The 16183-nt window shown below is 37.1% G+C and overlaps 3 protein-coding genes across 3 annotated transcripts; 2 read left to right on the top strand and 1 right to left on the bottom strand.

Annotated features, from left to right (window-relative positions):
- The first annotated feature begins 1747 nt into the window (after positions 1–1747).
- LOC112167081 (subtilisin-like protease SBT2.2) lies at positions 1748–8034 on the top strand. The gene is made up of 10 exons (XM_024304046.2): positions 1748–2401; positions 3001–3160; positions 3401–3798; positions 4037–4132; positions 4320–4392; positions 4553–4835; positions 6104–6435; positions 6599–6869; positions 7017–7298; positions 7429–8034. Exons 1-10 carry the CDS (start codon positions 2187–2189, stop codon positions 7857–7859), a joined length of 2541 nt encoding a protein of 846 aa, XP_024159814.1. The 5' UTR covers positions 1748–2186; the 3' UTR covers positions 7860–8034.
- A 714-nt stretch (positions 8035–8748) lies between these two features.
- On the bottom strand, positions 8749–9135 carry LOC112203190 (uncharacterized PE-PGRS family protein PE_PGRS20-like). Its single transcript, XM_024344188.1, has one exon. The coding sequence runs from the start codon at positions 9133–9135 to the stop codon at positions 8749–8751; it is 387 nt and encodes a 128-aa protein (XP_024199956.1).
- Positions 9136–11274: 2139 nt separating this feature from the next.
- LOC112164712 (gamma-soluble NSF attachment protein) lies at positions 11275–15306 on the top strand. The gene is made up of 9 exons (XM_024301007.2): positions 11275–11448; positions 11945–12012; positions 12090–12174; positions 12256–12414; positions 12831–12968; positions 13354–13432; positions 14212–14291; positions 14643–14772; positions 14970–15306. Exons 1-9 carry the CDS (start codon positions 11402–11404, stop codon positions 15072–15074), a joined length of 891 nt encoding a protein of 296 aa, XP_024156775.1. The 5' UTR covers positions 11275–11401; the 3' UTR covers positions 15075–15306.
- Positions 15307–16183: the final 877 nt, after the last annotated feature.

Below are 16183 nucleotides of genomic sequence, written 5' to 3'. Positions count from 1 at the left end.
AAGACGGTTGCAAAAGTTCGATATGGCATCAGTCTTTCTTTGTAGTACAATAGTACTCCACAATCATTTACATCCCCCATATAGATGGAATCAAGGAGCAACGGGAGTGTGGTAGACAGGTTCTTTTTCCTTTTGATATTGTCACATGGAGATGGTCATGATTTAGGCTAAAAAAGAGAATGATCCTAATGATTGTAGGAATCAGGTTCTTTTGGCAAAGTGAAGGGCACCAAGAACTCCCAACGACTATTAAATTAGGACCATCATGGTTTCGAAAAGCAGACAATGGGTGTATGTAACATGGTAGCCTACCTTATGGGAAGACACAGAAAAGTATTGGACACCAGAAGCTCTGTATTTTTCATTTTTTCGTTTGTTATAGCTAGCAACATAAGGGAGGATAATACAATGATCAGCTTGAATGAAATGTTGATGGTATCGGAATTCAGATTGGATCGGCCGTAGCCCTTGGTGTTCCAAGGGCTGAGAATTACTTGTGGATAAAGGTTTTCATGGTCAATGCAGGCACTAGAGAGGTCCTACAAGCTTAGACATTGAGTCCATCTTTCATGTATTTAGAGTTCTCTTATTAAGGAGGAACTTTGATTGTGAAGTCAATGTATTCGATAGTTTCTTTTATGCATATAGAAAAAAAAACATTTAAATAATTCAGTTTAATTGTTTTTACATCTCGCTCTATGATTATTACATCCAATATTATAAAGAGAGAAATTTTAAGTAAGACGGTCGTGTCACGTGACACGTTAATTTATAAATTAAAATTTAATTACTGATATTTGAACTCAAAACATCTTTACATCTCATTGCATTTAGAATCGATCCAAGTAACATCACTTGAATGTGGATCAGAATAGCCTGACTGAAGAACTTCACGTCGGTGAGACAGAGAAATCATGGGGAAGAAGACAATTGTCAACATGGTATGCGAATCCAATACAAGTCGCACTCAGTTTCGTGCTCTTTATCACATGGTATTCATTCACCCAATTGTACTCAATACAGCACCGTCCCACAACACCCCCACCCAACCAACAAAACCAAAGGAGTCTCTCCCCCATTTGTGCACTGTCACGGGTGACCTTAAAAAATTAGAACGTTGGAACAAGTAGACAATCCAAAGCACAGTTCCAAACCAAAGAAGGTTTGACCCATCAAGACCACATCATTCCAGGTAAGAAAAATCGAAAGTAGACAATGAAGCTTGAAGATCCTATTTTAATCGACCACAAAATTCAGAATCTGTTTATTTGCAGTTTTCCACATACACTGATATTATATCCTAATCAATAAAATTAATAATTAGATACTTTCCAAAAATGTTAGAAATTTAAAACAAAAATTTATTTACGGTACATAAATATTTTGATATATTAAGTAGACTACTTCCGTACAATAGCATACTTATTTCTCAAGTGGTACATCAAGTCAGCTTGGCTTTAAGGTAATCTCTAATTACGCCAAGCTATCTACTATATGATACCGATCTATACATTAACGTACTGTAGAGGTCTCTACAAATGGGATGAGTTTGTCGACAAATATTTAGATGTCACTAGTCACTATGTCCAAAAATGGTGCAAGGATATATGTGCCAAGAGTCTAAGACCATACACCAGTCGATGGAATAAGAACAAAAGAAAACGTTCATATTTCTCAAAGACGCCTTTGTTTTTTCCACTTTGCTTAATAAACTAAACGTTCAAATACACATCACCCAAGAAAGTGTGCGCAGATTCTCGGTGCTCCAGGTCCAGCTATTAATACTGCCTCTACTTCACTCTGCTTCTCTACTCTCTCTCTCTCTCTCTCTCTCTGCACCAAACAAACAAAAAAAAGAAAAAAGAAAGAAAGAAAAAACCCACAAAAGTGAACAAAAGGGTTCATTTTCACCGAAAAGAAGGTTGCTTTCTCAGTCAGATCACTTCTTATCTGCGAAGACTTGGTGCTCATTTTGCAGTTTCCCTTCACACCCTTTCTCACATTGAACAAAAGGGTCTCTCTGGTTTTTGTGCTTCTTCTTCTTCTTCTTCTCCACAATCTGCACATGTTGCAGTAAAGAAGCTTGCTTTTTAGAAAATGGAGGACTTGGGTTGTTGAAAGACTTGAGCTTTGAGGCGTTTTTGCTCATCTGGGCAAGTGTTGTTTTCTGGGATTTGGGGTCTGAAATGGGAAGAATTTATGGGGTGCATTTGGTGGTGTTACTTGTTTTGGGGATGGTTGTGAGCTCTTGGTGTCAGGATAATGATGATTATGATAACATCTCTGCTGTGTATATTGTCACTCTTAAACAAGCTCCTGTTGCTCATTACTTGGCTGACCTGAGAAAGAACAGTCAAGGTCTGAATGGGGATACTGAGAGGTTGAGCATTCACAAACCAAGGTACTCTTCTGGTCTTCAATTTCCAAGCTTTACTTAGAGTCTGAAATTGCTTTGATTGAATTTTCTTTCTCTGTTTGGTTTACACCTTGTTCTGGTTTTTTTAATTGTGATCCAAGTAGAAGTAGTACTGATTGAGGTTTTGAATTTTGTTTTCACTTTGTGATTAGACACCTGAAAACAATTACTCAAATGGGGACAAATTAATTTGGGTTAGGTTTAACATTGCTTTCAACTTTTATAATAGAAGTAAGAACTTGAATTCTACAGGAAATAGAAACATTTTTTACCTGCTTCAGTGTCTCGCTCATGGGGTCCTTTGTTGTTTCTTTTTCAATATGATGTCTGCACAAATTGTTTCTTATGAACGTGTGGAAAATTGTACCGATCATATTGTCCTTGACCCATGTTCGAAGTTAAATTCTACTTCTTAATTATTGTGCAAAATTCATATGATTATTATTATTTTTTTTCCTTTTCTTTACCCTGCCTTAAATTCCTCATTGTTCCCTTTTGTGTCTAATTATTTGATGTTTTCAGGTTGCTTGTATTATTAGGACCTTTAACTTGATTGATGATGCTTTTAAATGACTTTGTTTTAGATCTATAAATATTTCGAGGACGGATCCTAAGTATGCCTCATACATTGCTCGAGTTCATGATTCATTATTGAGGAGGGCGTTGAAAGGGGAGAAATATCTGAAGCTGTACAGCTACCACTACTTGATTAATGGGTTTGCTGTGCTTGTTACCCCGGATCAGGTATATCCACCAGTAAAATTTCAGTATTATTAAAACAACTATTATCATTTTTTTTTTATAATTATTACCATATTTACAACTTTGCTGCTCTAATTATGAATTATGGATGTTTACTTTTTGCTTAATGTGTGTAATTTCAAATTCACATCTTCTTGTAAAATGGAACATCATTTGGCTTGTATGTGAAAAGATGTACTTCAACATAAGTTCCGAATCGGGTGGCGTTTGTGAATTTTGTAGGTTAATAAGCTTTCCAGGAGGAGAGAAGTAGCAAATGTGGTCCTAGATTTCTCTGTTAGAACTGCAACAACCCATACTCCTCAGTTCTTGGGTTTACCACAAGGAGCATGGGTGCAAGGAGGTGGATTTAAATCAGCCGGAGAAGGGGTTGTGATTGGATTTATTGATACTGGCATTGATCCAACACACAGTAGTTTTGCTGATAATTCATCTAAAAATCCATATCCAGTTCCAGTTCATTTCTCAGGTGTCTGTGAGGTTACTCGAGATTTTCCATCTGGTTCATGCAATAGGAAGCTTATAGCGGCCCGCCATTTTGCAGCATCTGCTATAACCAGGGGTGTTTTCAATATATCCCAGGACTATGCTTCTCCTTTTGATGGTGATGGCCACGGCACGTGAGTTTTCTTGAGTTCCCTGAGAGCAAGTAGTAAACCAGTACAACATGGAAATTTTAAAAATTTTATATGCCTTTAGTTTACATTTTGAGAACTGCCAAATTAGCTTCTTTTATGATACATAAACAGCAATAAAGGGATCTTGTTAATTGCTATACAAGTATGTAAAAGTTTCTACTTCCATGTGGTTAGCTTCCGATTCAAAAGATGGTTGATGGATCTAATTTTGAATTTACAGGCACACTGCTTCCATTGCTGCAGGAAACCATGGAATTCCAGTGGTTGTCGCTGGGCATCATTTTGGACATGCAAGTGGGATGGCTCCTCGATCACAGTAATTAATCTAGACTTGAGTCTCTGTGTATATTCCTGTGATGTTGTTGCTGCTGGTAGAATTAGATACATAGCTGTGTAGCTCTATATAGTCATTTTTTTTCCTTTCCTCTGTGGCCATTTTGGGTATGTTAGAATTGTGAGCATATTCGGTTATGCTGTCTTAATCACATGCCTATTTATTCCAGCATTGCTGTTTACAAGGCATTGTACAAAAGCTTTGGAGGCTTTGCTGCTGATGTTGTTGCCGCAATAGACCAGGTACCTGCAATTTGCTTGGCATTTCTGAAAACTATAACCTATCAAACAGCTGACGAATCTTCAGTGTGGTTTCTTAACCAAAACGAAAACAATTTTATTTATATGTTATCCTTTGCCAGTTTCTAGAATATTTAATTTTGATAATTTATTTGCATTCCAGGCTGCTCAGGATGGGGTTGACATTATAAGCTTATCAATCACTCCCAATAGACGTCCTCCCGGAGTTGCAACATTTTTCAACCCCATAGATATGGCAACACTATCAGCCGTAAAGGTTGGTATATTTGTTGTCCAAGCAGCAGGAAATACTGGACCATCACCAAAAAGCATGTCTTCGTTCAGTCCATGGATCTTCACTGTTGGTTCTGCTTCTCATGACAGAACCTACAGCAACTCTATAACCCTTGGCAACAATGTGACCATTCCTGGAGTTGGACTTGCACGTAAGTTTCGTTCCCTGCTGCTTATTGCTCAATTTCTGTTCATTTTTTTCCCTATAGGATCATTTAACAACAGTACTTATACACCTTTCCTTAAGAAGCTGACTTGTGAACTGATACAGGCTGGGTCACTATTCTTAATGAAACTAGGTCCACTGTATATAAACAATTAAATATATATATATATATATATATTTTTTTTCTTTCTGAAAATAAAACACGATCCATCATATTTTGTGAGCATCTATATTTGAATCTTCTGTGGAATGCAATGAGTGATTGATCACTGCCTCACTGGTATATTAAAGTTTTGAGATTTTCAAGTGATTTTTTTTTTCAAAGCTCATCTTTTTTCTATTCAAAACTCAGAGTAAGGTAAGAAAGTGGGAGGATGTCTAAAATAATGAATGTTGTAGCTTATATTATATGCTGGTGGCCAGTACCAGTGAATCATAGAGCAGAACTTGCTATACATGTAGCAGTATTGAGTGTGTTCTTTAGAATAAAATAAAAGACAATCAAATAAGAGGCAGAATCTGAGATTAATACAAAAAGGACTGGAAATAGTGATGTGTGTGTGTGTGTGTGTATCAAATAAGAAGCAGAATCTTCAATATATGTATGTGTGTGTGTGTGTATATATATATATTTATATATAATTATATATATAAAGATTAAAGATTGAAGATTGATATGTTCGGTACCTGATGCTGCGTGATATATCTCTGTCTGTATGCCTACTTGAATTTGGAGACAAACTTGTTCCTTTCTCCAATTAAATGTCACTACTAGATTTATCCTTTACACAAACAGTTTTTACATTACTTCAATAACAGAGCTGTGATTGTACCCATCTCATACATAGAGTTAAACAAAGTCACTTCAATAATAGACCTGATCCTTAAATAGCCATTTTTATGCATGGAAGCTGTAATTGTACCCATAATCTCTGGCAGAGTTTAACATTTTAGACATGTTGGTTGCCTTCTAAATATGACATTACTAATCTGTTCCTTGTGAATTATCTTCATCGTTAACATTTTTATGCATGGAAGCTTTAATTGTAATCATAATCTCTGGCAGAGGTTAACGTTTTAGACATGTTGGTTGCCCTCTAAATATGACATTACTAATCTGTTCCTTATGAATGAATTATCTTCATTGTTAACATCTTGATGCATGGCGTTGCAACTTGCATGTGAAGTTGTGAACCATGACTGCAACCAGTTAAAATGAAAGATGAACCTGATAAGTTTCTGTTTCTGTTTCAGCTGGTACACATAATGATACAATGTACACGCTGATTTCTGCAATGCATGCTTTGAATAATGACACAACAGTTACAGATGATATGTATGTAAGTGAATGCCAAGACTCAAGCAACTTCAATCAGGATCTGGTCCGGGGAAACCTCTTGATCTGCAGCTACTCAATTCGATTTGTGCTTGGAATGTCCACAATACAGCAAGCCATACAAACAGCGCAAAATTTAAGTGCAGTTGGTGTTGTTTTTTATATGGATGCTTTTGTGATTGGTTATCAGCTCAACCCAACTCCAATGAAAATACCTGGCATCATAATTTCTTCCCCGGAGGATTCCAAGGTGTGGATTTCTGTTTATGGATGCACCATTAGTAACTTATATATTTACTTTTCTATTCAAAAAGTTTAATCGTCAAAGTGGCTGTTGCCACATGGACATACATTTGGAAGGTTGACTTCTCTCTCTATTGGCATTTGATAAGGCTTTATGATATATGTGGCAGGCTTTTATCCAATACTACAATCATTCCGTGGAGAGAGATATCATGACGAAGAAAATTATCAAATTTGGGGCAGTTGCAGCCATTTGTGGTGGTACAAAAGCGAACTACAGTAGTACTTCTCCAAAGATCATGTATTACTCTGCTCGAGGGCCAGATCCAGAAGACAATTCTCTTGATATTGCAGACATAATGAAACCCAATTTGGTAGCTCCTGGAAACTCTATATGGGCCGCTTGGAGTTCTTTGGGCACAGACTCAGTTGAATTTCAAGGTAAAACTTAGAAGTGCAGGGAATTGGTAACAGTAATAGTGATATAAATTTACATTATTACTTTGTTTGGTTCATAAATGACATAGTTCTCCTTTGTGTTCTGAACAATAGTATATAACTTTTACTTTTGTATTGACTACCTTTCAGGTGAGAGCTTTGCAATGATGTCTGGGACAAGCATGGCTGCTCCTCATGTTGCTGGTCTTGCTGCACTGGTTAAGCAGAAGTTTCCCAATTTCAGTCCTTCAGCCGTTGCATCTGCACTTTCAACAACGGCTTCTCTATATGACAAGTCTGGTGGGCCAATAATGGCTCAGCGTGCTTATGCCTTTCCAGATCAAAACCAGTCTCCAGCAACGCCGTTTGACATGGGCAGTGGTTTTGTAAATGCTACAGGAGCACTAAATCCGGGATTGATTTTTGATTCCAGTAAGTTATACAACCTCTTCTTATAAATTATAATACCATCATCTCAGAAACTTAAGGAAATTACTTTAAGTAGCAATTTATTTGTTTGACATTATCATGTGGCATTAATGGACATGTTCTCGTGTTGTAGGTTATGGCAATTATATGTCATTTCTTTGTGGCATTAATGGATCCGCTCCTGTGGTTTTGAATTACACTGGTCAGAGCTGTTGGCTTTATAACTCTACCATCAATGCCGGAGACCTGAATTTACCATCAATAACAATAGCAAACCTCAACCAGTCTAGAACTGTTCTAAGAACCGTGATCAACGTTGCTGGAAATGAGACTTATAGTATAGGCTGGAGTGCGCCTTTCGGAGTTTCGCTAAAAGTGTCTCCATCACATTTTTACATTGCTAGTGGGGAGACACAGGTCTTGAGTGTATTCTTCAATGCTACGAGCAACAACACAGCTGCTAGCTATGGAAGGATAGGACTATTTGGAAATCAAGGTCATGTTGTCAACATTCCTTTGTCTGTCATTGTCAAAATCACATATAATACTACCATTAACAGCTAAGGCTTGAGGATGAAGTGCTTTGTTTATTTCTTTTTGGTTGGCTTTTGTTTTTGCTTGCAAGATGTGATTAACCAATTTTTTGATTCATTATATTGTAAATGTTTGATCATGTAAGATCCTGACGTATCTGTAGTATAGATACAGTGGTAAATTGTATTAAACAACATTTACTCTCTCTCTCTCTCTCTCTCTCTCTCTCTCTACACCGTAAAAAAATATTACAGATGTAGAGCCCTGCTCCAACTCATTTCCCTGCAACTAAATACTACAAATTTCTTCTTGTTTTCCTGCAAAGCGTGCTCATTTACTTTCTCAGAATTTGACCCTGTAAAGTTTTGTGCAGCATGCAGTAAGTCAGTAGCATATGGTAACTAAAAACTGGTAAAATTTAATGGCTTGCTCAAATGCCAAGTTTGTTTGGGAATATATGTTAGACACTTGCAAACGCGCATGCAGGAAAACGTGCATTTTCTTCATACAAGTGTTGAGGAGATATTGATGGAAGAAAAGGTTATATATCTTCACACGTTTAATTAACACCAACTGATGCATAGAGATAGAGATGGCACTCACTTCAAGCCCTCTCCAGTCTACTACTGCATATGCCATTCACAGCCTCTAAAAATCTGCGTTTCTGGTCTTCTCAATTACTCCTCTTCTCTAATGGTAATAGGGCACGACCATCAAGGGCCATGCACATTCATTGGCATTCATTCTAGTAGCTTCCCACTTTCAATACATATCCAAGTGTTCTTCATACATATCTTTCTCTATATAGCTACTCAAGCTTTGCGCTTGAGCTCTACATCACCATGTCTACTTTCAAAATGGGGTTCTTGGGTCTCATTGTCATGTTGAGCTTAATTTTCGCCTCCGATATTCTTCATGTTCAAGCACGTTGGTTACTGGCCGAGGCACCAAAACCAACCCAAGAGGAAAATGGAAGAGCTGCTGAAAATGGAAAGGTGACGATGAAGGAGCAGTCAACAAAGGCAAAGATGGAGTTGGGTGAGATGAAGAATGTGCCACCTATTCCTGAGATTCCATTAACACCACAAACTTCTGGAAACCTTCCCCTTCCATTTACACCCTCATTACCAATTCCCCAAATACCATATACACCACAAATTCCAGGCAATATTCCATTTCTTCCTCCCCCATTTCCAATTCCACAAATCCCATTTACACCTCCACTTGAGATCCCTAATTTCCCACCACTACCTCCATTTCCATTCCCATCAATTCCTAACTTCCCACCATTTCCTCCTTTCAACATCCCTAACAATCCCTTCTTTTCTCCTCCTCCTGCATAAGTTTCCAAGTTAAAATGAATCTGGTTTTATGTACTTTGTCAGTTTCATTGTGTGTATGTGTTCAAGTTAAGTATGCATGTAGTTCTTCTGTTTTGTAACTTTGAGTAGCTGAATGAAGCTGAAGAGTGTGCTACTATTATTGTCCATTTGTCCCTATGTATCAAAATTAACCTTGCACTAGTTGTTGTTAAATTCTTGAATCTTTTGTTTTCTTGAGTTGGGTAGTTTCAATTGTGGTCACATTAGATCCTTCTAACCCACATCTTATTTTGATTTCAGGACTGTTTATCTACTAACTTGAGTAGTTGCTTGCGGTTAAAAACTGTGCTACTAAATGGCTATTATATCCAAATCAACCTCGTAGTTGTTACAATCTGGAATCATTTGCAAGTTAGGTCCTTTGAATCATCCTTATGTAAAGGAACAATGAGTAACAAAAACAGCTGAAAAGATGACTATTGTTTATTGTTAAAACTTTATGTAAAGGATTACAAGCAACTCGGTAGATGTAATATAAGTTTACATCTTCATCAATAAAAATCTAAACCAGACTGCTGTTTTGAGTACTAAAGCACAAACATGCATGTATGCATGTGTGCAAACAAAGGTTACTTATGGGGTTGCTGTGATTGCGTCATCTGTTGAAACCGCTGAGTCTGCAGATTTCTTTGCAGAGCCTGGTATTGGTGGTATAGGATGAAGATAAGGATTATAGGGAGGAATGGTTGGGATGAAAGGGAATGTGGGAATTGGAGGTATTGGAGGAAGTTTGGGAAGTGCTGGCAGACCAGGGAATGGGAATGCAGGGTTTGGATTTGGAATTAGCATGTTGTCTTGGAATGTTGGCAATGCTGAGTTTGGATTTGGAATCAGCATGTGGTTTTGGAATGTTGGCAATGCTGGATGACTTGGCTGGAAAAGTGAGGAAGAGTCAAGTCCTAATTCTTTTGCTGATGACTTCTTTGACTCCGGCAATAAGCGGGACGCCAAGCTTGAGTGAAAGCTGCAGAGCAATGGAGCAATGAAGAGCAAGCACATGAGTGTGCTATTGAGACTGAAAGCCATTACAATATTAGGAGATGAGGGTAAGTGATATTGATGGTGATCACAGGATGAGGATTTAAGTAGTTTATATAGGTTTAGAAAAGCGAGAGTGAAGTATAGTTTGGGTTCATGGTAGTTGGTGCTCATTGCTTTCATGTTATTTCTACCATGAACCTAATACTTGAGTCATGCATATTCCCAATTCCAGACTGCATAGACAAAGGTGTTTGACTTTTGACTTTGAAGGATCAGGAGATGTGTTGGATTAGAAGTTTAGAAGCTTATTAGGTGAATCGTTACTACAACTGTTAAAATATGTAGTGGTTATACTAAATCATGATCATTAGCTTGTGTATGATGCAATTGACAGGATATTTGAATTTTTTTAAAGTCATTTTGTCGCTATACGTTTGATTTAGTGACATTAGTGTTAAAATGATTTTTTTTCTCTTCATTTCTCATGAACTTTCTCTAATGAGTATTTTATAAAAAAGATTCAGTGAAAATTTTCAACCCAACGATTAGATGACTAAAACTTGGTAAGGCTTTTTCGTTTCCATTCACATACATCTCAAAAGTACTTATTCAAAAGTTGGGTGTTTTATTTTGATTTGATGGTCAAAAGCTGAGATAAAAAAATAAAAATCGGTACAACTATCGGCTCTAGGGATCGATTTTATGCGGACTTGATATGGGACTTCAAAAAATGATATTTAGGAGGTTAATGTGATGCATTCTAAAACAAAGAAACATTGCTCGTACCAACTGCTATGATCTTAACCGTTGACCTGTATGGTCTCTCTTTTGCGAAAAGCCAATACGATCCATAATTCTTCAAGCATTGGCAAAAGAATTGTCTCAAGATCATATCATTCTAATAATTTCCCTCTCCGAGCTATCAATTTGTAATGAATCCTTGCATGCTAGTAAAAGAAAACAAAAAATTAAATAATTAAATACTAGTAAAATAGGAAAACAATTTGACGGATGAGGGTGTGAAAAGGAATTATATTGGGTGGCAATAGAGGAAAACCAACACCAGTTGCAACGAGATTAAAGAAAACCGAGTTAACAGCGTAAACCAGCTTGAAAAAAAGCTATCAAACTATCAAGGATTCAAAGTTCGCTGTACAACTAGAAAAAAAAAGAAAAAAAAAACAGTGAGAGAGAGTAGGCAATTCGATCATGGCGGGTTCCGATCCAAACAAGCTGATGGCCAAAGCCGATAAGCTGTCAGTATCTCTCTCTATCTTTTCCATTACATATCCACTTTTATCATTTCTATTTCTTTTCTTGTGCTCTTGTCTATGCATTTGATGCAATTTTCACCATCAACAACTGTCTGTTAAATTCTTCAAACATTGAGACATTATCTAGTGATTTCAATTGGGTTTGTAGAGTAAAGTTTTGGGTAGGATTGGAAAATCGTTTCTCTGATTGATTGCTTCAAGAATTGTAGATTCAAGGTGGTTTTCTTTATTGCTGTTTTACTTGATCAAGATTGCAACTTTTTTTGGTTATCTGGGGAACTGTGGAATTGTATGAACTGTACTTAAATTGTTGAGTAGCTTAGAATTTTCAGTAATATGGGTATATAAAGTTGGTAAATTTGTAATGGGGAAGAGTAAAAGAGGGCAAAGGTTTTGTCTTTTGTTTCATTGAAGTAATTTTTGCTCAAGCATAAGACTTTTAGTTCTTCTTCTGAGTTTTTGAATGCCCATCTTTTAGAACGAAGCTCGGTTTTACAAGGTGGAATGCTGATTGGAAAAGCGCTACTCTTCTGTATGAGCAAGCGGGTATGTGTCCACTATGTGCATCTCCTAAGCCTGTAATGGTTAATGGGGACTTGTTCTTATTCACTGGTTCTGTGTAGCTAATGGGTTTAGGATTGCCAAGGATTACGAGAAAGCAAAGGACGCACTCGAAAAAGCGTCAAAAGGACAAGAGTTGATCTCCTCGTATCCTCATTTATATAAGTGATTTTGTTTGATGATCTGTATGACTGTTCTCTTGGTATATATCCTTTACTATGAAATCAGACCCTGGGATGCTGCAAAGCATATGGAGTCTGCTGCTGCTCTAGCAAAGGAGTTAGGCAAGTGGAATGAAGTTGCTGATTTTTACAGAAGGGCATCAGAATTATACACTGTGTGTGGAAGAGCACAGCCTGCATCAGATGCTCTTGCAAAAGGAGCCCGGTAAAGACGGGGTTCACTCTCTTCTTTCTGTAACACTTAGTGGTCTCAAAAAGCCTTAGTTTACTTGCAGGGAAAAGATTTGGACTTGTACTTGGGAACTCTTGACAATTGCAGGAATTCTTGTTGTTCTTAAATGATGATTCATCTTTTCTTGCCAAAAGAATTTTCAGTTTCCTATATATTGAATTTGCACACACACATGTAGTGGGAGGTACCTGAAAATTTATATTCTAGAAAAACCTTTCTCCATTTGGGAGTTTTCCATGTTTGTTTTTCTCTCATATTGTGCATATACTTGAGGTAGGATTACAGCTTAAGAGGTTTGGCCTCTTTATGTTCTGTACGGGATTGTACATCTTACAGTTTAAATGTGAATGTCTTTCCTAAACCATTTCAAATGTTAAAAATTACTACAGTACCCTTGAAGATCCTGTGCCTGAAGAAGCCATTCAACTTTACATTGAGGCCTGCACTATTCTTGAAGACGACGGCAAAGAGCAAATGGCCTTTGATCTATATCGAGATGTTACTAGTGTTTATATAAAACTTCAAAAGTAAGTTTTGGAATGATATACCATTTGTTGTTTAAGTTATGGAATTATTCTTTTAATCGATTAAGAAGATGCGGTACATAATGGCTGTTAGCAAATTAATTATGGTAATTACGATTTTGGTGAATGGGTGAGGTCTTGTTGAATCATGTTGTAGGGTTTTCTAACAGCATTGATAATCCAACAATTGAGGCTAAAATTGTGGGAAATTGGGGTTTATAGGTTTTATTTATTAGGGAAAGGGAAAAGGGAATGCTCCGACAGTACAAAGAGGTACACTAATAGATAGTTGGTATTTTTCGAAAATTAGGGTCACCTGTCACCAGTTTTATTATGAGTTTAATCATAATCCTGGTGATCTACAAATAATTGCTTCCATTATTTACAGGTATACAGATGCTGCGGCTTTCCTGTTGAGATGGGGCTTAGCAGCTGATAAGTGTAATGCTACCCATAGCCAGTGCAAGGTGCGAAAGGATTGCTTTTTGGCTTTTTGCACATTTATCTTTTAGTTTTACACTATTGTTTATCAAAATGATAATGTTTGGAATTGGTTCCCTTGACACTATTCTTCTTTACCATGTATTTATATGTAAATGAGATAGATTATTTTGGACTAATTTAGAAGTTTTGGTATCTGATATGAATACAATGTGGAAATGGCTCGCTGTTGAAGTACCTATGCTATATAGAGTGCTAAAGCCTGAAAAAGTGGACTTCAGTTTTCTGAAAAATAGAATCTTCTTAATAGGAAAAAACTTACAACTAAGTATCTAGCATCTTTCTCTCTGCTTTCATTTGCTTGTCATTGGACAAAGAGACTGATGCCCTTTCGCATCTTTAGTAATAAAACTTTTATCATTAGAGCTATAATTAGTCTTCTTGTACCTTGTTTTACAGAAACTACCATCCTTGTGGCATCTATTCATGTATCTTGGTTGTTGCACTAAAACTAATTCTACAGATTATTTCATTAGAATGCATGTGTAAAGGTTCAAAATAGCAATCGTTCCGGGTTCTACATTTCTACTTCTGTAGTCTGATAACTCATGTGATGATTGTAACTTGTGCTTCTGTATCTGTGTAGTTAATACTAACTAGCATCTGCATATGGGAGATTAAGCTGTTGCATTATTAATGTTCTTATCCTATTGGCTTTCGAGTATCAGTCACTTTTTAATTCCTTAGTATCATGTTTAAATATGTACTTATGAAGAAGTTATTTTTATAACCTTTGTTGAATCAGGCATATCTTAGTGCAATTCTCATATACCTGTATATTCATGATGTCAAGCAAGCAGAAAAATGCTACAACGATTGCTCCCAGTAAGTAAAAGCTCTAACAGAAACTTCTGGTATGAGCAATATATTGAAGTTCTGTAACTTACGTGTTATTACATAGCTTTATTTACTATATAGTATAGACAATTTATCGAGCCAGAGCCCAAAAATCATGGGATTTTTCTATATTTATAATAAATTTACCAGATGTTAGTTTCTTTTCAAATGACAAGAATTATCATCTGAGGTGAGTTTCATCTATATAAAGATCCTAGAATGATGAAATGAGAGGCTGTGGTTATCTATATTCATATGAAATGCTATTTACTCGCGCTATATATTTGGCTTGTAAGTACTATTTACACGATTATACGCTTACTGCTTTGGATCTTGTAGGGTCGATGCTTTTTTGGGCAATGATCATGGCCGATGTGCTAGTAAACTTCTTTCCGCATACACAGAAGGTGATATTGAAGAAATCAAACGACTTGCTCAGTCAAGCGCAGTTTCTCATCTGGATCACATGGTAATGCATTAGTTTGCTTCTCTACCATTATTGGTATGAACATTAATCTAGGCTATGATATAGGGATGTTTGGTTAAACCTGTCTTTTTACGAAGAATGGGTGTTGTATGCCAATCTTGATTTTGAATGGTTTTACTTTTCTGTTCTGCAAATATACTTGGTTTCACATTTGATTCACTAAACTGAAATGGCTGCAGGTCATCAGACTCGCCAGGAAACTGCCTACAGGTGACGTCAGTGGACTAAAGACAAATGCGTCCAAGGAGCAACAAGAAGAATTGGATGAAGATGACCTCACATAGGCTCAAGAGTGATGTTGCCATACATACCCTCTTTCACAATGTGTTGATGTACATTCTTATACTTGGGAATTTTCAAGTGGGTTTTTTTCTATGAAAAAGAGCTCATCTTGTAATGTAAAACCACATTTCCTTGGCCTGTTTAATATTATTTCCTGTATATTAACACTCGACATTATTCAAGACTTGTGTGAATTGTGGGCTTGCAGTGGCCTTCGCATATTGCAACTGAAAAGATGGATATGCATAATAAACAACTGTATTCAAGGCTAATCTCAGGAAAAGTTTGAATCTATATTAGCTAAAATGAAGACCCCAAGTTCCAAGGAATTGAAAAGTGAAATAGCTTCTATAACTCGGTAAAGTTTCTCATGGAAGCTGCGTTGCAAAGCTTCTCGAGGAAGGTTAAGCTTCTTTTATACAACTAACTCCTCCTATAAACTCCCATTCGAAGACTTAAAAGATCTTTGTCAAGCAAAGTGCTCGAAGAGCAACTCCAGAACAACAACAACAAGAAGCACAGCAGCAGCGACATGCAAGAAGGCGATGACAACTCGACAGCTGAGGCAGGGTAAATCCCAGCATCTGTTTGATTGTTCTGTTTCTCTTTCAGCTTGGTTTTCCAAATTTGACTCCTTAAAGGTGTTTGCAAACATCTAACATGGAGTACCTGCCTACGATTTGTTGTTAAATTAGACATCCATTTGAAATGCATTTTTCTGCTACTTAGATTCGGTCTTACAACTAACTGTTGTAATTTCAGGAGCCTAACTTACAAACTGTCTTAATTAGTTAACAAACTAACAAACTGTCTGATATGGCTAATACCCGATGCTTCATAGAGCTGTAATGACAAAAAGAAATCCGGCAAGACGAAGGCAGCTAGGTGGAGAAGACTGTGGCAACTGGCGAGGTTACTGTCACTCTAAAACCAAGGGGATGTGGAACCTTATACTGTCGAGGACAGGCCAACTGATTCGGTGGTGCGTAAGGTTGTTGGAAAGAAGAGCAAGGCGGCCTTGCCTATATTGTCTGCCTCAAGGAGCACATCGAAGCTGCCCGCCTCGAGGGACAATCCACAGCTTACCGTCTCAGGGAGCCTTCCAGAGTCG

This window comes from Rosa chinensis, chromosome 5, assembly GCF_002994745.2.
Source record: "Rosa chinensis cultivar Old Blush chromosome 5, RchiOBHm-V2, whole genome shotgun sequence".
Lineage (NCBI taxonomy): Eukaryota > Viridiplantae > Streptophyta > Magnoliopsida > Rosales > Rosaceae > Rosa > Rosa chinensis.
Note: the sequence above shows the minus strand (reverse complement) of the source record. Positions and strands in the feature narration are given on the sequence as shown.

What these genes read in the sequence shown, in the direction of transcription:
- LOC112167081 (XM_024304046.2), top strand. Translation starts at nt 2,187, where the DNA reads ATGGGAAGAATTTATGGGGTGCATTTGGTGGTGTTACTTGTTTTGGGG. An exon ending in TGCTTGTTACCCCGGATCAG is followed by an intron (nt 3,161 to 3,400) that starts GTATATCCACCA and finishes TGAATTTTGTAG; the next exon opens with GTTAATAAGCTTTCCAGGAG. An exon ending in TCCTGGAGTTGGACTTGCAC is followed by an intron (nt 4,836 to 6,103) that starts GTAAGTTTCGTT and finishes TTTCTGTTTCAG; the next exon opens with CTGGTACACATAATGATACA.
- LOC112203190 (XM_024344188.1), bottom strand. Translation starts at nt 9,135, where the DNA reads ATGTTGAAAGGAGGAAATGGTGGGAAGTTAGGAATTGATGGGAATGGA.
- LOC112164712 (XM_024301007.2), top strand. Translation starts at nt 11,402, where the DNA reads ATGGCGGGTTCCGATCCAAACAAGCTGATGGCCAAAGCCGATAAGCT. An exon ending in GGACAAGAGTTGATCTCCTC is followed by an intron (nt 12,175 to 12,255) that starts GTATCCTCATTT and finishes CTATGAAATCAG; the next exon opens with ACCCTGGGATGCTGCAAAGC. An exon ending in TGCTACAACGATTGCTCCCA is followed by an intron (nt 14,292 to 14,642) that starts GTAAGTAAAAGC and finishes TGGATCTTGTAG; the next exon opens with GGTCGATGCTTTTTTGGGCA.